This window comes from Tenrec ecaudatus, chromosome 1 (assembly GCF_050624435.1).
Source record: "Tenrec ecaudatus isolate mTenEca1 chromosome 1, mTenEca1.hap1, whole genome shotgun sequence".
NCBI lineage: Eukaryota > Metazoa > Chordata > Mammalia > Afrosoricida > Tenrecidae > Tenrec > Tenrec ecaudatus.
Window position 1 is genome coordinate 47,077,561 of NC_134530.1, and position 19,821 is coordinate 47,097,381.

The window sequence follows — 19,821 nt, forward strand, 5'->3', positions numbered from 1 at the left end:
AGCAGCTAGTGGTTTTGAACTGTTGACCTTGTGCTTAGCAGCCCAATTGTAACCACTATGTCACCAGGGCTCCTAATCCATAATAGCATTGAACTATTTTGGGCCTGGTATAAGCTTGCCTATTTCACAAAGACTTGAACAAGGGTAATACGATATTTCTCAATGAGACTTGAACATGTGGGTATTTTGGTTTAGATGGAATGTACCCATTTTGTCTGGACACTCCCAAGAGTGTGTGTGTAACATACGTCCTGTAAGGAGCAGGGATAGTTTCCCATAAGTCTCTGAATTCTCTTCGTTTTCTCCTCCCATCCAAAATAAAACCCCCAAAGCCAAACCCAAGGCCTTGGGTCATTTCTGACTGAGGGCAGTGCCACTGCTGCAGAGAGAACTGTTCCATAGGGGTCTCTTGGCTGTGATCGCTCAGTTAGGACATCACCAGCATTTCCCAGAGCGTCACCCACTGGGTGGATTCAAACTGCCAGCCTTTGGGTTAGCGGCCGATTGAGAACTGCTCACACCACCCGGGGCCTCTTTCTCCCATGCAGAGAGCATGCAAGTTTTCTACAAAATCATTTTGACTTTAAACAGTGGCTTTCCCCCACTTCTTTGCCGACAGCCCACAAATATGAAAACATTTTACTACATGGCACTCAAAACTGAAACGTCCCATAAATTGAGAATTTCAATATATATTTTGCAACTCCATTTTATTTTTTAAATTCAAGTGGCCATCCTATAAATCAGCCATTGTGGGGGGGAGGGGGTCTGCTCTGAACCATTCCAGAGGTGGGGGCTGAATGGTCCTTCAGTCTTTTCACATCACAGGTGGAAAACAGACTCACAGGGCCACTCAGATTGGAAGTGGGAATGCTTGAATTTGAACCAAGACCACTTCTAAAATTATTGCAATCGCCAAAGTCGATTTCTTCTGTCAGGTCCTGACTGGGCTGAGTTTTTGTCATACAGGATTTAATTTAAAACTGCAATCCAAGGAACCAGCAGTGATCGCGGCTGCCTTTCTCAGCTGAGGAAGCAGAGCCTCAGAATGGGGAAATGACTTGTCTTCCGATCCGGCCCGGGCTCCCGACCTGTACGTCTGCTCTCAGGACAGTGGCGAACGGGCGTCTGGGCGCGCTCAGCGCCCCAGGGTGCACTTGGCAGGCACGAGGAGGGTGCGCTTCCACTCTGAGGGTCCGTAGCATCCCGCCCCCTCTCCTCCACCAGCCGCCGAAGGGACGTGGTGGCAAAAGCAGCAGACCTCAGTGGAACGCTCGACTCCCAGCCCTGCGCTTACTCGGAACGCCAGCTTAACAGCTCCCTGCCCTTCCCTTCCGTCCAGCTTGAGAAGCTGGGCAGTCACCGCTCCCGTTTCCAGGCTTTAAAGCGACCACGTCCGTCCTCGGACACCGCGTAAGCGGCTCCGCGAGCCCAGCCCGCTCGAGCCCCGCCCTCTTCCCTCCGCGCATGCGCCGCGCGGGCGCGCCTTTTACGACGCGGCGGACGCGGCGCGCTTGGCGGCCGGCGGGCAGCGAGCGAGGCTCGGCCGCGGTAGGGCTGAGGGGACACGAGCGGGTGGCGTCGCCATGTCGCACGGCCACAGCCACGGCGGGGGCGGCTGCCGCTGCGCTGCCGAGCGGGAGGAGCCGCCCGAGCAGCGCGGCCTGGCCTACGGCCTGTACCTGCGCATCGACCTGGAGCGGCTGCAGTGCCTCAACGAGAGCCGCGAGGGCAGCGGCCGCGGGGTCTTCAAGCCCTGGGAGGAGCGGGCCGACCGCTCCAAGGTGGGCCTGACGGGGCCCGGGCGGGCGGGCGGGCAGGCGGGAGAGGCGCAGGCAGCGCGGGGCCCCGGCCGCGGGTCTTCTCTACCAGCCTCCTCCCTGCTCTTCCACTTAGCGACAGCCTGGCTGCCCAGGCGCCTTCCCGTGCCCCTGCCCTGCCAGCCCTCCGGCGGGCCAGCAGCCTCGCGTCTCCCCATTGTGCAGCCAGGGAAACCAAGGCCCAGAGTAGCCAAGGGGCGCCGCGGCCGGAGGACGGACGGAGGAGAAACCGCCGTCTGCTCTCGGGCCCCCATGGCGGCCTGATTTTATCACCTGTTGGCGCCCAGACCGGGAAGAGCCAGGGCGTTGTCGTGTTTGAAGCACACTTGGGGGGCCCCTTTGAAAGCGGTGGACGCTCCCCACACCCCTACAAAGCACCCAGGCACGATATCGACGCACAAGTCCGGAAGCTTGTGGACGGTGGAAGTTCGTGCCTGGGTTGTCCAGAAGGCAAACCGAGCACGGGTGACGTTTTGCGCTGCACCCCAGTCACAGAGCAGGCTGGAGGCTGCCAGGCACTGTAGGCTCTCAGCAAATACGTGTTGCTTTCTCCTCCCCACTTCCCATCCCTTCCAGTATGTTGAAAGTGACGGAGACGAAGAGCTGCTCTTTAATATTCCGTAAGTATCCCCACGGTGCCTGCCCCAGGCGACACAGGCTGTCCCAGTTGCCTTGTCAGTTGGATGAATTGGTTGGTTGAATCTAGTACACGCATCGGTTTCACGACCTGTGGTCTGGTGGGTTGGAGGAGGTGTGTGTTGCAGATTGGAAACAGGTGTATTTATTGAAGGATTAACGGAGAAGCCGAGGTAAATTTCTTCAGAGTTGTAGCACTCCAGCGGGAGATGGGCCTTGGAAATGATCTAGTACAAATCCGACCAAGAAGTAAACTGAAGTCCCAAAAGGGGGAGGGTCTTGCCAAGGGTCACACAAATAAGGAGGGATTCAAATCCAGGTCGACAACTGTCTCTCTTGTATTCCTGGCAGATTTACCGGCAATGTCAAGCTCAAAGGCATCATTATAATGGGAGAGGATGATGACTCGCACCCTTCTGAGATGCGCCTGTAAGTGGCCAGGGCTGAGAACCTCAAGAAGTTCTCTCTCTCTTCCTGGTACCACTTTCTTCCACAGTATCATTGTTCTTTTCACCAGGTTAAACGTTCTATTTTTTTTTGTAATCTATTTGAAAACTTCCTAGTCTTATTCTGTGTCTCCATACATTTATCTCTTCCCAAATTAAAGGCTGTTTAAAATCAAGTATCTCTGGGACCAGCGGCTTGTCTCCAGAGGGCTCTTTGCAGCACCGTTTGGAGAATATCCTACAAATGCCAATTGGTGGCGACTTAGCCATGTTTTCAATAACTCAGTTGCAATTCTCAAGTGATCTTTATAGATTGTTTTTGAGGTTAGCTTCAAAATATCCCCCACTTCCTTCAGCAGTCATCCTTGAATGTGTTTTGTCCATATGGGATTTATTCGTCCGCATGTTACATGGCCTTTTAGTGAACAAGGAGCCCTGGTGTCATGGAGGTTAAGTTCCAAAGAGTTGCGGTCTGAGAAACTCCCAGGGGCAGTTCTGCCCCATCCCATAAAGTCCCTAGGAGTGGGCAGTGAGTTTGTTCAGTTAACTAAGCTCGGTGCGCCTCTTGTAACACTGCTTCTGTTGCTGCCAGAGATACCTCCCTGTTTGGGACAGTTAACCTTACTGCATGTAGGCTTTCTTGGGGGGCGGGGAAGTGCCCGAGGCACAAATGTCAGATGGTGAGCATGAAGTAGTGTCTTGCGGAGAGCTGTGAGGTTGGCAATATGGGTTTCAAAAAGCTCGTATTTAAAAAAGAACTGTACATAAGAGATTTTATCTGAGAAAATGGGCAGTTACAAGTGGTTGTAGAGAAATTTAAGAAAGAAAAGTAGCACTGTATTTGGATGTTAAAGACATGACCTTGAAAGCAAATCATCCACATACTTCACTATGTTAAGAAGATAGTGTGATCCAGAGATGATTTTTGGAGACTGATTAGCCTTTGGGATGAATTGGCTTTAGAAGACTAAACATTTGTAGTGTGTTGTGGCTAAGAGTGTGGTTTAAACCACTGAAAATACAGGCTCGGGAATAGACTGGGCACATTCTGGCTGTACTGCCTTCTAGCCGAGTGATCTTGGGATGTTTCTCTCCTCTCTCTGCCTTGCTCTTCTCCTATGTAAAGTGAGAATAGCAGTGGCGACTCAACTCTCACTGCCAGCTCGTTGATGCGGACTCCTAGAGACCCTGTAGGACAGGGCAGAGCTGCCCCTGTGTGTTTCCGAGACTGCACCTCGTTATGGGAGAGAAACACCTCATCTTTCTGGTGGTACTGAACTCATAAGACCAAAGAGAGAATTAAATGAGATGTAACCTGTAGAGAACCTAGACTGCCCAATTTGGGGCAGGCAGATGCAAATACATACATAACCGTCTGTTCTAAGCACTTTACATGTATTATGCTTCATTGACTCTAAGATTATCATTATTGATTGTCAGATGCACTATTATTAAGTGTTCCTTTAATAAAAGGGAAAACCTTTGCCAGTTACACTGCGACATGTCATTGAAACACCAGAGAAGTTAAATGGAGACTCTTAAATCAGAGACATGTAAACATAGACTAGATATTAATTGATAGTAAGGAATTGTTAATGAATGCAAAATGATACCATAGGGTTTTGCCCTTTTTTCAGTGGTTGGGGGTGGGGAAAACAATTTCTTAGCTTTTTCAGAGATATGTACTAAAATACTTATGGAAGAAGTGAGAAGCTGTCGGATCTGTCTCAAAACTAAGTCAAAGCAACGTCAGGATGATAGGCAAAACTGGGTTAGTGCTAATTATTGGACCTGGGTGTTAAGTAATTAGAGATCATAGTATCTTGACTTGTATGTTTGACATTTCCCACAGTAAAACAAACAAAAAAAGTGTCTCTTAGAAATTATTCATTTTAATTTCCACATCTATTGTAGGGGGTAAGTTGATACTTTGGCTTTTATTTTGTCACTATTCCAATTATTCACATGAGGAAACTGAGACAGGTTAAATCACTTGCCAAAGGCACAGAGCTGCTAAGTGACTGAGCCAGGCAGGCATTCAACCCAGGGAGGTCAGCCCCGGAGACGCCCCTCGTAACTACAGGGCTGTGCTACCTCTCATGCCGCTCGTAAATGCTCACCATTAATATGATCATTGTGCTTTGCATCAGTCTTGGAAACACTTTGAAGCAAACATTGGCTTATTTAAATTACATGCATATTGCTGCAGCTAATACCTGGGCCCTCCCCGTGTGGGTGTGTTAATAAGCCCTAGGGATAGGTGGTGGACACAGTGGCTCAGTCCTTTAGAATTTGTGTGTTACCGGAAGACAGTTGTTTTCTTAGATTCCCCCACCCCCTTTTGGGAAAATCTTCCTCACCAGCAATTTTTTGTTGTTGTTGTTTTGTTCTAATGCTTTATTGACTTTTTTTTGAATCGTTGTATTAGGGGCTCATACAACTCTTATCACAATCCATACATGCATCGATGTGTAAAGCACATTTGTATATTCATTGCTCTCATCATTCTCAAAACATTTGCTCTCCACTTAGCTTACCAGAAATTTTATCTTGACTTTCCAAAGCCTTTTGCAAGTTTTCATCCTTTTATGTTCTTTTCAAAACTGACATCCCCAAACTGTTGCTTTTTTAAACTGTCAGTTGACTGAGTTTATAGGGAATTTTTGGACACAAAAAATACTTGAATATTGAGTACCTGATCTTATCTGTCAGCAGTGTTTAATATGTTCCTGGCAAAGTGTGTGTTTTTCCCATGAGTGAGCTGTTGTATGCAGCACCACCAGCCTCGGTGAATGTGCAGGGCTGGGGACTTTCTCCAGGCATTTGCCACACGTGATCTAGTTTGAGCCGTCTGTCTCTGTATATTGCTTCTCATGTGACTGTCAGCCACTCAGAGTCCACTTAGGACAGGAGTGAGGTTGCACTTCCCAGCACTTTGCTTGTTGGGTGTAAGAGATTTGTGTGTAAATGCCAATAAAATACCATTTACAAAGCTCTACACACACACACACACACACACACACACACACACCCCACCCCACACCCCCAAATTTGATCTCCTTTTGATAGAACCAAAAGAAGTCCAAGAGTCAGGGTCGTCTAGAAACGGGAGAACGGTGATAATGTGTGTGTCTTGACCTTTGCTTCCCGTTCCTTTCTCAGGTATAAAAACATTCCACAGATGTCCTTTGGTGATACGGACAGGGAGCCAGACCAGACCTTTAGTCTGAACCGGGATGTTACGGGAGAATTGGAGTATGCTACAAAGTAAGCACTGGGCCTGGCTTCCACTCTGGCGTCCCGGGAAGAAGCACAGGGGCTCCCTCGTTTGCAGCCAGCATCTACAGGGCTGGGCATTTCTTTGTGCCTGGTCTCCTGCTCCATGCATCAAACATGAGTTAAGACCATGAAGGTGGCTTGTTCCTGGGCTTGGTCACTTCTTGGCAAAAATTCAGTGTAAGCCACAGATTTTAACATGCAAGCAGTTGGCATTTCTAAGTGAATTCCTAGGGTAGTCTGAGGAGAGGTTTCAGAGTTCCTCTTTGCATAGTGGGCTTCCCCCGCCACCCCACAACAAAAGAAAAAAATGTCAGACTTGTTGCTTGTGCGAGGATTCCAATGTACAGTGACCCTAGAGGACAGAGTAGAATTTCCCCTTAGGAAATTTCCCCAAGGGGTTTTGAGTCTTTACAGAAGCAGACTGCTACAGCTTTCTCCTTCCGAGTGGCTGGTGAGTTTGAATTGTTGATGGCAAGCAAAATGTCATGGGCTCACCTTTCTTGGTTCTTCATGAGTTCTCTTTTTTACCTGAGGGTGAGATCCAGAGTAAACCAAATGGCAATTCTCGTTCCTGCTTCATGAAGGCAAGAACTGTAGTGATTCATGTTTTTATTCCTTCTGCTGTGGCCGGTATCTGGCTCAGAGTTAGCTGCTCGGTAAATCTTCCTGGGATGGGGTGGTTGTCTGGAGGAGAGGGAGCAGTTGCTCCCGGGGTCCTCAGGTCCCCGGTCCTGGGTTCCTCCAGGCGGTGGGGCGGGAGTCGTTTGGGATGTGGTGGTGGGGGGCTGCAGGCTCTAACGGGACCCTCTCCCTCTTTTCACATTCTAGAATTTCTCGTTTTTCAAATGTCTACCATCTCTCTATCCATATTTCAAAAAACTTTGGAGCAGATGCCACCAAAATCTTTTATATTGGCCTGAGAGGAGAATGGACTGAGGTAGGTTGGGCTGGTAGATGTAAGGCGGGAGGAGCTCTAAGAGAAGGAAAATGAACAAAGGAGATGTCAGCTACTCAGTCTGGTGGTTTTGTTGTTATTCATTGTAAGTGGTTCCTCTTTCATTATAGGCCATAAGACTTTTTAAGGGAACTGAAATATTATCAATAATTCAGTTCTTCACTTTAAAATTTCTTCATTCACTGTTTTTAAAATATGCTCCCTTATTGCAGACACCAGAGCTAGTTGATAAACAAGACCTTGTTCTCACAGTGCTGCGATGGTAGTAGAGGGAGCCATATAAAACAATATGTCACAGGATGAATCATTTATAATCTAGTATCAGAAGAGAAGATAGACTGGTTGATAACGGCTGGAAATGAACCTGAGCCAGGACTATTTCAATGGATAGTAATGGAAAGCACCCTGCTTTGCACATGACCTTCGCCAAAGGCCATGAATCAAGGGAAAGCACCAGACTTCGATGTCCAACTAACCCAGCTTCGTGATTTTCTTGCAGCTTCACCGACATGAAGTGACCATTTGCAATTATGAAGCATCAGCCAACCCCTCTGACCACAAAATCCATCAGATTACCCCACAGACTCACTTCATTTCCTAAGAGCTGGCCACGGCTCCCACGTAGGCTCTGTGCCTGTGAAGAGAGCACGACTACCTACTGGGAAGGAAAGTGTGCTGGGCTCCCAAGAGAGATGGCTGCCACCTCCCTGCCTAAGCTGTGTCGTTTGGCCTTGCTGTAGACACCTGGCCTACAGGAGCAACTGCACCACTGGGGGGTTGTGTGGGTGCCAAGAGACAATCCTGGTGCCCTAGGGCACTGCACAAAGTAGGTCTTGGGCTGTTCCAGCATCCCAGGAAGTGACTACTTTGCCAGTCTGAATGTGCCATGGGGTCCCAAGTGTCTTGTTGCTTCGTGGCAGGAATTGTACGTGAGCTGCTTTTCTTCTCTAAGGGAAAGGGTTCTTGGGCTGCAGGAGCCTTTGTGAAGCCTCTGGGCTGTGTCTGTAGTAACCACCTGCAGGGCCTCCAGAGATGCTTGTCCCTGCTTGTCCCCTCCCTGTCACGTCAGCATTCTTGCCAAGTTGCCCAGCTTGGAGTTTTCTGTCGTGCTCAAGTGTCCCAGGGTGACTCAAGGTGGGACTCTCCTGGTGATCCTTAAGACCTTGGGCTCTCTTCCGCCACTGCCTTTTTTAACAGTCTGGGAGAACCTGAGCGTCGTTTCCATGTTTGTGGAGGTGAAATTGGGACGTTGGTAAGATTCCCACTTGGAAGATCCTTAATGTTCATGAACTTCTCCTTAGTGTTTTAAGCCCAGGGCCCGAATTTGGAGCTCTTGGGACTGCTTCTGTTCATGGCTTTTTACTCACTGTGATTGATAAGCTTAATAAATCCTTGCCATACTTCATGCCTATGTTTTCTTTTGAGTTCATGGTAGTACTGATTAAACTTTTTCCTGGGAACTATAGCAAACCCTGAAAGAACCTTTTGCTGTTAGACTACAGTTACGTCAAGACGACATTGGCTTCTCCAGGAAGGGTCAAGCTTCATTCTGTCCAGTTGGCTAGCAACACGCTTACATTCCAGTTTTGTCAAGAGGAAGATGGACTAAAGAGCCTGTTCCCTTTCTCAAGAAAGGAACATTAGCTATGGCAAGAAGGAGGTACGAAATGAGGGTGAGGAAGTAAGTGAGCAGGGTATGTGTTCTGAAAGTGCACCAGAGACCTGGGACTGAGCATGCTGAAGGAAATGAATTTGTTTGCGCAGCCAGCAGTACGGGAGCATTTATGGATCTAAAAGTTTTGAGATGATCAGTACTGCAGAAAACAAGCAGGTGAAGAAGGGAGTTGAACAGCAGTGTGTCTGAGTCTTGTGAGATCCCTCAGGGCCTGGTCCACAGTTAGGCTACGCTTGCTGCTCTGCCAGGCGGTCCTAGCAGAAACCTGCCGCCACCAAGCCTCACCATTCCGAGAGTGCGGCCAGAGGTCAACCCAGATACACACACACTTCTTGAAGGCCTTTTTAGCCCCCACCTTTGTTTCAGCTGAGTCATTTTAGAAATAAGAGACGTTTTAATTGGGGTGAGGGACTGGGGAAGGATAGTTAGAAATACAGGCACTCTCGTTTCTTTGTGCTGCTCTGATAATTGGCTTTTTATAAATTGATGGCATGTGGCAACGGCCTCCAGCAAGCCTATTGATGCCATTGCCCAACACCATGCCCTCACTTCACGTCTGTCACACTGACAATTTTTGGAACTATAATTTTATAATGCTATTGCTCATTTGGACTGTGATTCACAAGGTCAGCAGTTAGAAACTACCAGCAGCTCTGCAGGAGAAAGATGGAGCTTTCTACTCCATAAAGTTACACTCAGGCAGTTCTCTCCTTGAGTCTCCATGAATCTGTGTTGACTTGATAGCAGTGAGTTTGGTTTTTGAGTTTATTCAGGGTAGTGGAAATGTTCATGTACACTGGGAAACCATGAAGTTGATGTGATTCACTGTTGTGCTCTGGAACAAGCCCCCAATATCTCAGGTCTGCCTGTATGAGTGCCATTTTAAATTCTCAGTTTAGAAGACTAGTCCAACTTTCATTCCACTAATTAAAGCAGTAGCCATGGATAGTCTCGGTGACCGAATTAGAAGATTCATGCTGAAGAACTTGCTTAATAACTCACAGTGTCTCAGGTGATGAATCAGCTTTTCATTTTCTCAGAAGCTGGTCCAGCAGGAAGTAGGAGCAAATATGTTCCTTCCATTCCTAATTTCGCTTTGAAGCCCCAGCCCTGCTTGGGATCCTGGTGTTTAAGGCTCTGACCCCTGGGAAAAGCTATGCGAACTTAGAGCTAGTACTCTTTCCCCACCTTTCTCCTGTCAAAAACGCTGCCGAGGGACAAACGTGCCGCATCGCCTGTTTGCGGAGCCCCACAAGCTCCCGGACGGACGTGGCGTGTCCCCACAACGGTGACTCGATGGTGACCGAGCGAAATCCTTTTCGATCTTATCAACGGACTCATTGAGGATAGTATTTTGTGCACTGTTTGTGGCTGATGGTTGCACCAGGACACCACCGTGAACATGCTGTTGAGCTGACCTGGCACGCTGGAGCGTGGGGTGCGGGACTCTCCCAGGGACCTTCGCGGAGCCGGCAGGAACGACTGATTTGACCGTGTGGGAAGCATGTGAGCCGCACAGCCCAGCTGTGAAGTAGGCAGGGGGTTATGCCGTTGATAGCCGGGGGACAGGTCATATTACAGTAAGATGCCCTCCGTGAGCCCTGCTTCCCTCATGTTTCAGACCAGAAACTAAGATGCTATCTGAGGATGTGTTCAGTTCAGAGGATGTGATTCCACATCCATGATGCGGGAATTCTTAAAGGGCAAGGAAAGCGGTGTTGGGACCCTCAAAGCCGTGCATAAATGTGTCCCAAGGAGATGGGAAGGGGCTATGTTAATAGTGTGAGGACTGCCTTTCTCCAGGATTCCGTGGCTTGGTTAACAGGAGGGGTCCCATCGGATGCATCCAATATGGCAGCTTCTAGCTGGCGAACCCCTGCTCCCCACTTCCGGATTCCGTACTGCTGTCCAGGCGACTTCCGGCAGTGCGATGGCTTCGTTCCCGGGACCCAAACGGAAGTTCCGGCGGGGGCGGCCGAGGGAAGAGTGTGTCTGCGAAAGAAAGAGGAGACTCGCCGAGAGGTCTCGAGACGCCCGCGGAGTGCAGGTACCGGCCGCGACCCCGGGGCCCGCAGAGCGGCGGCGTGCACGGGTCAAAGGGGGCGGGCAGTGGGGTTGGGAGAGGCGCTCTGCAGTCTGGGGGCGTCGGAGGCAAGCAGGAGCCAGGAAAGAGGGTGTCTGGGTGTGATGAAAGGGACTCCCAGGTCGGAAGCGGAACATCCCACTGTGGGGCGGGGGGCCTCCAGGCTCCAAGAGCGAAGGCGCGCCTTTGTGGGCAGGAGCGGTGCCCGGTCAGGACCGAAAATGTCCCCGTGGGAGAGGGTGGCCTTTGGGCATTCAGGGGTCCGGAGACCCCGGGTCGGGCTGAAGTTGGTACGGTGGGGAGGAGACGCCGGCCCGGAGCGTGCGCTGCGAGCCCCCACCGTGGCTGAGGAAGGGAATCCGGTTTAGAAAGAGGCCCCTCCCCTCTGAGAAGAGGGACCCGCCAGGGTCACAGGTGACAGATCTCGCCCTGAGGAGGTGCACTGGGCGGGCGGGTGGGTGGGGGGAGTGGCTAGGGGTGGGCGTTACTGGGAAGGGTGGGCACTTAAGGGCAAGTAGACGAAGCTTCCGGGCCAGTTTGGAGGATGCTTTGCACGGGGAGGAGCCAGCGGGCCTGACATTCTTTTGTGTGTTCGGGAGCCCCAGAGCGCGGTCCGGCCCGGAGCCCAGTGGAGTCTGTGGGCAGCAGGTAGCCCCTTCAGGAAGGCTGAGTGCCAGCTGGGGAGTGGGTGGCGGAAGGGAGTCCATATGCCTTCTGAGGACAGGGGCAGCCCCTTGGGGTTCTGGGAGGGCTGTATGGGCAGGAGGGGGGCTGGAGAATATGCGTGCTGGTGGGGAGGAGGGAAGGGGAGATTCGGGGAGGGGGCGGACAGCAACTTAGTTCCTTGGTGTTTTTCTCCCCTTCACTTCCCAGAGGGACTTGGCGGTGGGGAGGTTGAGGGCTCCAGGGAAGGGGGTGACTGGGGAGCAGGGAGGAGGCAGTTGCCCCCTGAAGAGTAGCTGGGGAAGGGGGCATACCTTGCTCCCCCTCAACCCCAGCCCCTGCCTCACAGCCCCAGAGCCCTGCCTCTGCCCCACTCCAGCAAGTTCAAGTCCGCCAGAACTAGGAGTTTGGGGCTACCAGGTGACTGGGAGCAGAGGCAGACTTGCTGCCCCCCTCGACCTCTTGCCTGCTCCTTCTTTGGGTCCCGAATAACAGCCTGGGCCGGGGGTGAGGGCAAGTCTCAGATTGAATGCCGTGTTCAGTCTAGGAGTCTCTCAGCTACCCTGTTCCCCCATCCCACCTCACGTGCGCAGGCCCCAGCCGTGGAGCCTGTGGTGTATGTGTGGCAACACCATGTCTGTGCCCCTGCTCACTGACGCTGCCACCGTGTCTGGAGCTGAGCGGGAAACGGCCGCGGTAAGCTCCTTCCACCCAGGGCCATGGGCCCAAAGGGGACTAGATCCCTGCAGCCCTCACCTCAGGGCTGCCTCGGGGGCTCTGGGGAACATGACCCTCACCTGGGGGTTGCCTCTGGGACTCTGGGGAACATGGGGGTGGCTATGGTGTAAAGGAAGCCGCTCCAGTCCTGGAGGCTCAGGCTGAACAACCTGTTGGGCTGTTCCCTCAGTTCTCCCCAGGTCCCTTGGGATGGGGCAGGGGGCCAGAAGTGGAAGGTTCTGGAGGGGGAATGATAGCAGCCTGCTGGTGGCCCTCCCTCTCAGCTCCCCGTTTCTCCGCCTTTTTCCAGGTTATTTTCTTACATGGACTCGGAGACACCGGGTGAGTGAGCTGGGAGGGGCTGTGCCTTGGGGGGAGGGGGAACCTGCCACCCTCCCTTCCGCCCAACAGGGGGCCTCTTCCTCCTCCCTCCTCCCTCCTTCAGGCACAGCTGGGCTGACGCCCTCTCTTCCATCCGGCTTCCTCACGTCAAGTACATCTGTCCCCATGCGTGAGTGTCTCCCCAGCAAGGGAGGGGCTGAGGATGGTGACCAGCTGGGGGTGGGCTTGTGGTTTGCAGATTATCAGCTATGTCCTGGGTTGGACCCAAGGCAGGCGGAAGGGCTCCTTCAGCCTTGGCGCCTGGAGTGCGCCCAGGAGGGGTCTCAACCCAGCCCCAGCCCCAGCACAGGCCTCCCAGCACTGAGATCTCCTTGAAGCAGGACCTCCAGTGCCCCGTCCCCCAAGTACTCACTCGCGGCCTGGACCCGACACCCCGGTGTTGGGTGCTGCTTCTTCATCGTCACCACTGCCCCAACTGCCACTTCCTGCCCCACGTGGCTGGTTGCCTGGCAACACCTTAAACACAGGCTCTGCCTGCTGGGAGGGGCCCCCAGGGGTGGCTCTGCTCCCTCCTAGGCTCTGCTGTGGCTTCCTCCTCCCTCCTAAGCACAGGTCCTCCTTGCTGTCCCTCCCAGGCCTCGGATCCCTGTGACACTCAACATGAAGATGGTCATGCCTTCCTGGTGAGCGTGGGGAGGGAGGAGGAGGCATGAGCCGAGGGAGATGCCAAGGGGCTGGTCAGAGCCTCCAGTGGCTGCCAATGCCTCTGCTCCCCCAGGTTCGACCTGATGGGGCTGAGCCCAGATGCCCCAGAGGACGAGGCTGGCATCAAGAAGGCAGCAGAGAACAGTAAGCCCCCTCCCCCAGAAAGCAGGGGTCAGGACCTGTTGGGGCCCCTTCCCGGGTCCTTTCCTCTACCCAGTCATGCTCCCTTCCCCCAAGTCAAGGCCCTGATTGAGCACGAGGTGAAGAACGGGATCCCTGCCAACCGCATCGTCCTGGGAGGCTTCTCACAGGTGAGAAGAGGAGCGTGAAGGGGCAGGTGGGGGGGGGGGGAGGGAGCTGATCGGTCCTCTCATGACCCCTCCTTCTCTCCAGGGTGGGGCCCTGTCCCTCTACACCGCCCTCACCTGCCCCCACCCTCTGGCTGGCATCGTGGCACTGAGCTGTTGGCTGCCGCTGCACCGGGCCTTCCCCCAGGTGAGTGTCCTCACAGACCTCGCTCCTGCCCTGCCAGGCTCCGGGCTGGGCTTTGCCCTGAGTCTTGTTCGGCCCACAGGCAGCCAATGGCAGTGCCAGGGACCTGGCCATCCTTCAATGCCACGGGGAGCTGGACCCCATGGTGCCTGTCCGGTTTGGGGCCCTGACGGCTGAAAAGCTCCGCTCCGTCGTCACACCTGCCAGGGTCCAGTTCAAGACGTACCCGGGAGTTATGCATAGCTCCTGCCCGCAGGTCAGCATTGAAGGCGCACCCACCGCCAGCCCTGCCCTTCTGCTCTCTCCCCGCTGGGAGCCCTCACTCCTGCCCTTCCCTCCCCCAGGAGATGGCCGCTGTGAAGGAGTTTCTGGAGAAGTTGCTGCCTCCTGTCTAACAGGCGTTGGCCCCAGCTTGTGAGGGACCCAGCACTCGCGGCACCATCTCAGATCTGAGCCGGTCGAGCCCCCACCCCCACTTCCTCCACCTGTTCTCTCCCACAGGCCTTGGGGCAGACAGGCCAAGGCCTGCCCAGCTTGCCCTTAGCTCCCCCTCCCCCGGCGCAGGCAGAGAGCTGCTTCCCTTTCCTCGTTCCCTGGAGGCGGCCACCCAGCAGCAGTATTGGAGGGGCTGTACGCAGCGGGAGGAAGGTGCCCAGCTGCTGACCCACTCACTCAGGACCTCACTCACTAGCCCCGCTTTGGCCCCCCTCCTGTGACCTCAGGGTTTGGCCCACGGGGCCCTCCTGGGCCCCTACCTACTGACCCCCCAAGAACTCTGTCCAGATAATCATGTCTCCTGCCTCCTCTCCAGCTGCTTCTGAATCATGAATGTGCCCAGGGCCCACCCCCGGCTGCTGTGGGCCACCTGCCGCAGCCTGGCAGGAGTGTTGGTCAGGGGGTGACGTCCCCTGCTCGCCCACGTCGGGCTGGGCCCACCTCCCCCGTGTGTCATCTCCTTCCTGCAGGCCTGGAGCCTGCTGGGCTGGCCGGAGGCTCGAGGTCTCCCCCAGCTGCAGCACCCACACTCTGTCCCCGTTCTTCGGCCAAGGAGGCCGTGGGGGAATAGTTGTCTGTCTTCTGTCTCTATGTGGTTTTGGGTGTTTTTCTTGTTGTGTCCCAGATTCCGATAAAAATTAAAGAAATTGCTTCCTCAACCTGGGCCTGGCTGGTTCCGTCAAGGGTGAGAACAAACAACTGTGGGGCGAACCTGCGCAGTGTAAGAAAACCTTTTATTTGAAATGTTGGGGAAGCACTTCATAGCAGTAGACCTGGGTGCCTGGAACGGAGGGTCCCTGCCTCCCTCACTTGGTCCCTACTGGGTTCTGGACACGGTGGACATTTAAATGGTTAAGAGATGATTAGACAGGAGACAGCAGCGGCTCAGGAAATCCCCTCATGGCTGTGGCTCCTGGGCAGTGGAGCCCTTGGCCTTAGACTTGAGCTAAGTGGCCAAGCTGGAGCTTGAGGTAGGGAGGCCTTGATTTTGCCCAGAGGCTCCAGGCCCCTAGGCTCCATCGGAGGAATGCTGGAGAGCAAGCTGTTCTGTCTTTCTGGTCCTGACAGGAGGGGCCTCAGGCCTGTGTGCCGAAGCCTGAAGGGTTCTGCTTCTGCCAGCGCCACAGATCCTCGCCTGCAGTAGAGGAGCATGCAGTCAGGGCCCAGGAGGGCAGGCGGGCACACCCAGGAGCTGAGGGGCCCCTTCTGAGCTCTGGGGGGCAGGCCTGGGCAGTACTCACACATCCTGTCCAGCCCTAAGGCTGCTGTCCAGCCCAGCTCCTCTCGCGCCAGGTTCGGGTTGGCATAGCAGGCGGCCACGTCCCCTTCCCGCCGCGCCACCACTTTGTAGGGGATCTGCAGCGGGACACCAGGGTGTCAGCCCTGGGCAGGGTCTTGCTCACAAGGCACGTGGCGCTTACTGAGCGTCGGGGGCCTACCTTCTTCCCTGAGGCCTGCTCCATGGCGTGGACCATCTGCAGCACCGAATAGCCTGTGCCGGTGCCCAGGTTGTAAATCTGTCCCAGAGCAGAGGCCAGGGTTTGTGGAAGGTCCCCTCTGCCCAGGCCTGGGCCTCCCTCTCCCTCCCTCCCTCCCTCCCTCCTCTCTCCCTACCCGGCAGCCGCACTTCTCCTTCAGCTTCCTCAAGGCTGCAATGTGGCCCTTGGCCAGGTCCACAACATGGATGTAGTCCCGGACACCTGCAGAGAGGAGGTGGGGTCAGAGGGGTTCAGTTCAACCTCTGTCTGCCCCAGTCTCCCCTCCGGGCTCTGGGGCCCTGGGCTCACCGGTGCCATCCTCTGTGTCATAGTCATTGCCAAAGACATTCAGGGCCTCCCGGCGCCCGATCGCCACCTGGGGGGTGGATGGTGGCGATCAGGGCAGCTCCTCCCAGGCTCCAGGCACGAGCTGCATCCCAACCCAAACCTGGGGTCACCCGCTCTCAGTCCCTGCCCTACAACCTGGGAGACGTAAGGCATGAGGTTGTTTGGGATGCCCTGGGGATCCTCGCCGATACGGCCTGAGGCGTGGGCCCCCGTGGGGTTGAAGTAGCGCAGCAACACTGCATTCCAGGCCTGTGGGCACACAGGGGAGACGGTGGGTGGTCAGCAAGTCCCTGCTGAACCCAGTGCCCCCACCTCTGCAATGCCCAGGGGCAGGGCCCTGCTCCTATCGTTGTGACCTCGGGCAAGCCACCACACTTGAAGGACACTTCCTTCTCCATGGGGCCCACAGTCCCTCTTCAGCCTGGGGGTGGAGGTGGGGCGAGGAGCAGTCCTTACCGCATCTGCACGGCAGAGGTCCTGGACCATCTCCTCGATGAAGAACTTGGACTTGCCGTAGGGGTTGGTGCAGCCCCCGGTGGGGTGGGCCTCGTCCAAGGGCAGGTACTGGGGCGTCCCATACACGGTGGCCGAGCTGCTGAACACCAGGTTCTTCACCCCGTGGGTCCTCATCATCTGCCGGGGAGTGGGGAGTGTGGAGTGTCAGCAGCCTGCCTTACCCACCCAGGACCCCTGGTGGCTAAGCACAAGCAGGTGTTGGCTACCTGAAAGGGTGGCCTGAACCCGCCAGCCAGTCCAGGGGGGAAGAGGAGGTAGCCTACTTCAGACAAGATGACAGCTTTGGAAACCCTTGGGGACAGTTCTCCTGGGTCCCATTGGGTCACTATGGATACCCACTGTTGGAAGTGCAACTGTTCAGGGTTTAAGGGTCCACTGGGACTAGCCACTGACCCGATTCAGACAGGGTCCCCTAGTGTCTGTCTCTCGGACCTCGGTCTCACCTCCAGAAGCTGGATGGTCCCTGTCAGGTTGACGCGGTAGTAATCCAGAGGTTTCTGCACTGACTCGCCCACTGCCTTCAGCCCCGCGAAGTGGATGACGGCCACAAAGCTGTGCTGTGGGGGCAGAGGTGGGGTCAGGGGCTGCCCTGGGCAAGTGTCCCCTGCCTGCTGAGGGAAACCACACCTTCTTGAAGAGACGCTGAAGGCCCTCTTGGTCCAAGATGTCCATTTCCTCGAACTCCACAGAACAGCCCGTCAGCTCCTGCACCCGCTGGAGGCTCTCGGGCATGGTGCCCTCTCCTGGTTGGTAACATGAACATCAGGGGGTTTGGAGGCCCATGTGGCCAAGAGATTAGCTAGACAAACCCCGCCCCTCTGTGGCCTAGCTGGAACCCCCAGCTGCCCACTCACCACGGATGGCATTGTGGAAGTTGTCGATGACCACAGCTGAGTAGCCCGCCTCAAGCAGCTCCAGCACAGTGTGGCTGCCGATGTAGCCAGCGCCACCTGTGACCAGTACCTTCTCTGCCATTGTACCTGGCCAGGACAGAGTCTCAGGAGTGAGTGAGCCCATCCACTGGCCCCAGTGAGCTTGTTCACCTTAGAGGGAGGTGGCAGTGTCTTAAAGAATGACTGGGAGTTAGCCCTGGCATGAGGTTGGCACCATCACTTTCTGGCCTTAGGCTAGGACCGATCACTTAGACCAGCGGTTCTCAACCTGTGGGTCGCGACCCCTTTGGGGGTCGAACCACCCTTTCACAGGGGTCACCCAATTCATAACAGTAGCAAAATGACAGTGATGCAGTAGCAACGAAAATAATTTTATGGTTGGGGGGGGGGCGTCACCACCACATGAGGAACTGTATGAAAGGGTCGTGGGCATTAGGAAGGTTGAGAACCACTGTCTTAGACTCTTTGGGCCTTAGTTTCTCACTTTATAAGGTACAGCTACTAACTGTACACTCTTCTTTGGTGGTGTCAGGGTTAACTGCCGTGATTTAAAGGCCTACCATATGGTCCAGGTGAGGGACTGACATGTGGGGGTCAGCTCTTGTGGCCCAGGACTGGGAAGATAGGCTCTTCCCAGGGCGCTGGGAGGCTGGAGAAACCTGGGTCAAGGAAATGGGCAGCAGGACTGAAGTCCAGGAGCCAAAGGGCAGGGGCCCAAACACCTTCCCTAGTCCCTCTGCCATCCCTCTGGGCAAAGGGTGTCTGGGCTCTGACTAACCATAGCCCCCACTCCAGGCAGCCCCGGTCTCCTCCCTCAAGGGTCAGCTAGGAGGAAGCAGGAACTACACTGTTGGTTCTCTGTGAGCAGTGCCCCAGTCTGGAGTGGACTCCACCCCAGGCAGCCCGGCTGGCTCATCTCCTTTGCTTATGCCATGGCTGAGCGGGCCGGGCTGGGTCACTCCAGGCACAGAGCCAGGAAGCCCGCCCACCGCCCAAGTCTGGGCAGAACGGGGCCGTCTGTAGACGTGGCCTTTGCTGCCGCCACAGTACCAGGTGCGCACCTCCACCCTGAGCAAACTGCGGGCAGAGCGGGAGGGAGGAGGAAGCCCCACACACTGGGGCCTTTCATGCCTTCCTCCACCCAGGTGGCCACAATCGCTGCTCGGCTCGGCCAGCCCTCTCCCTCCGGGCGTTTCTGCATTTGTGCCTCCACATCCCGGGGAGGCAAGTGTGGTTACTGACACTTTCTAAAGCAGGCGATTGAGGGTCAGAGAAGCGAGGTAACTCGCCTGAGGTTAAACGGCTCGTTTTAACTACGTTAAAATCCAGCCCGGCTTCTGTCCTCAAGCACTTCGCCCTCCCCGCTCTTTCGCTGGCCTCTGCTCCACTGCCCTGGACGCTGCAGCCACCCCACCACCCCCGAGCGCCACCCACTGCTCGGAGCCTGGAAAGTGGTCGCCAAGGGGTGGACTGCAGGCAGTCTCACCTGCGGGCGGCCAGCGGTTGTCGCCTCAGGTACTCCGAGCGTGCTGTGAACGCTCGCGGGCGTAGCTGACCTCTGGGCTGGCAGTCCGGCTGCGGCACCAATCCCGGAGTCCTCCGGGCGAGAATGAATGAACCGGGCCGCCCGGCCAGGCGGCGGGGACCAGGGAGCAGAGGGGCGGGCCCGTCCCCGCCCGTCCGCCCGCGCCTGCCTCTGCCCCGACCCCCAGGACGCCCCGCGCGCCACCTGCCCGCTCTCCAGCCCACCTACCCTCAGCCGGGGTCCCAGACCTGCTCGGGATCCGAGGGCAGCGCGGGCGGCCGCGGCGCTGCTTCCCTCGGCCCGCGCCGTGGCTCCTTTAAGAAGCCAGGGCCCACCCAGGGCCCGCCCCTTCCACGCCCCGCCCCTTCCCACGCCCCCGAGGCGACGTGTCTAAGGGGTGTTGCTACTACGGGAAACCGGGAGGACAAAAGGCGCTGCAGTTCGCGCGGGAGAGTGGGTGGGTGGCTCGGGGTTTCCGAGGTCAGCTATGTGCAGCAGTTGCTGTCCACTCGTCTCCGCCGACACGGGCTGCCCTCCCTCCCACCAGGGTGACCGCTCTCCGCCCGCCGGCCGCTCTGTCTGCGGCGCGGGCTTGCGGTCCAGTTTGCTTCACTGATCTTCATTCACTCTCCTGGCCTCTGAGGTTCCGGCCCACGGCGTCCCCGAGCCTCAGCAAGTCGGCTCTTGGATGATTTAAACTTTCGTTAGACATTTTTCTCCTGCTGTCTCGGATCTTCTATTCTTTAAGAAACA

At 55.3% G+C, this 19,821-nt stretch overlaps 3 protein-coding genes across 6 annotated transcripts; 2 read left to right on the forward strand and 1 right to left on the reverse strand.

The window, feature by feature from the left end:
* The first annotated feature begins 1,510 nt into the window (after nucleotides 1-1,510).
* Nucleotides 1,511-8,541, forward strand: PITHD1 (PITH domain containing 1). The gene is made up of 6 exons (XM_075552317.1): nucleotides 1,511-1,784; nucleotides 2,397-2,440; nucleotides 2,808-2,885; nucleotides 6,065-6,169; nucleotides 7,010-7,118; nucleotides 7,636-8,541. Exons 1-6 carry the CDS (start codon nucleotides 1,587-1,589, stop codon nucleotides 7,735-7,737), a joined length of 636 nt encoding a protein of 211 aa, XP_075408432.1. The 5' UTR covers nucleotides 1,511-1,586; the 3' UTR covers nucleotides 7,738-8,541.
* A 2,225-nt stretch (nucleotides 8,542-10,766) lies between these two features.
* LYPLA2 (lysophospholipase 2) lies at nucleotides 10,767-14,967 on the forward strand. Of its 2 annotated transcripts, none has more exons than XM_075552329.1 (10): nucleotides 10,767-10,858; nucleotides 12,151-12,253; nucleotides 12,585-12,616; nucleotides 12,720-12,785; nucleotides 13,252-13,299; nucleotides 13,395-13,465; nucleotides 13,559-13,632; nucleotides 13,715-13,816; nucleotides 13,896-14,069; nucleotides 14,158-14,967. In XM_075552329.1, exons 2-10 carry the CDS (start codon nucleotides 12,176-12,178, stop codon nucleotides 14,206-14,208), a joined length of 696 nt encoding a protein of 231 aa, XP_075408444.1. In that variant the 5' UTR covers nucleotides 10,767-10,858; nucleotides 12,151-12,175; the 3' UTR covers nucleotides 14,209-14,967. The 2 variants fall into 2 exon arrangements, with proteins under 2 accessions (XP_075408444.1, XP_075408454.1); XM_075552339.1 differs by lacking the exon at nucleotides 10,767-10,858 and adding an exon at nucleotides 11,423-11,542.
* Nucleotides 14,968-15,017: 50 nt separating this feature from the next.
* GALE (UDP-galactose-4-epimerase) lies at nucleotides 15,018-19,399 on the reverse strand. 3 transcript variants are annotated; one of them, XM_075552352.1, is made up of 12 exons: nucleotides 19,297-19,399; nucleotides 19,030-19,118; nucleotides 17,505-17,630; nucleotides 17,278-17,393; nucleotides 17,094-17,207; nucleotides 16,591-16,767; nucleotides 16,270-16,383; nucleotides 16,096-16,162; nucleotides 15,923-16,008; nucleotides 15,748-15,825; nucleotides 15,550-15,664; nucleotides 15,018-15,443 (listed from the first exon to the last, which is right to left on the reverse strand). In XM_075552352.1, the coding sequence occupies exons 3-12, from the start codon at nucleotides 17,623-17,625 to the stop codon at nucleotides 15,385-15,387; spliced, it is 1,047 nt and encodes a 348-aa protein (XP_075408467.1). In that variant the 5' UTR covers nucleotides 17,626-17,630; nucleotides 19,030-19,118; nucleotides 19,297-19,399; the 3' UTR covers nucleotides 15,018-15,384. The 3 variants fall into 3 exon arrangements, with proteins under 3 accessions (XP_075408467.1, XP_075408485.1, XP_075408476.1); XM_075552370.1 differs by lacking the exon at nucleotides 19,030-19,118 and having other exon boundaries at nucleotides 19,297-19,391; XM_075552361.1 differs by lacking the exon at nucleotides 19,297-19,399 and having other exon boundaries at nucleotides 19,030-19,252.
* Nucleotides 19,400-19,821: the final 422 nt, after the last annotated feature.

Bases quoted from the DNA above. Each gene is read 5' to 3' on its own strand.
- GALE (XM_075552352.1), bottom strand. From the start codon at position 17,625: ATGGCAGAGAAGGTACTGGTCACAGGTGGCGCTGGCTACATCGGCAGC. The intron at 15,826-15,922 runs GTAGGGAGAGAG...GCTCTGGGACAG, and splicing joins AGGAGAAGTGCGGCTGCCGG to ATTTACAACCTGGGCACCGG. The intron at 15,444-15,549 runs GTGAGTACTGCC...CCTCTACTGCAG, and splicing joins CTTAGGGCTGGACAGGATGT to GCGAGGATCTGTGGCGCTGG.
- LYPLA2 (XM_075552329.1), top strand. From the start codon at position 12,176: ATGTGTGGCAACACCATGTCTGTGCCCCTGCTCACTGACGCTGCCACC. The intron at 12,617-12,719 runs GTGAGTGAGCTG...TCCCTCCTTCAG, and splicing joins CATGGACTCGGAGACACCGG to GCACAGCTGGGCTGACGCCC. The intron at 14,070-14,157 runs GTCAGCATTGAA...TCCCTCCCCCAG, and splicing joins TGCATAGCTCCTGCCCGCAG to GAGATGGCCGCTGTGAAGGA.
- PITHD1 (XM_075552317.1), top strand. From the start codon at position 1,587: ATGTCGCACGGCCACAGCCACGGCGGGGGCGGCTGCCGCTGCGCTGCC. The intron at 1,785-2,396 runs GTGGGCCTGACG...CATCCCTTCCAG, and splicing joins AGCGGGCCGACCGCTCCAAG to TATGTTGAAAGTGACGGAGA. The intron at 2,441-2,807 runs GTAAGTATCCCC...TATTCCTGGCAG, and splicing joins GAGCTGCTCTTTAATATTCC to ATTTACCGGCAATGTCAAGC.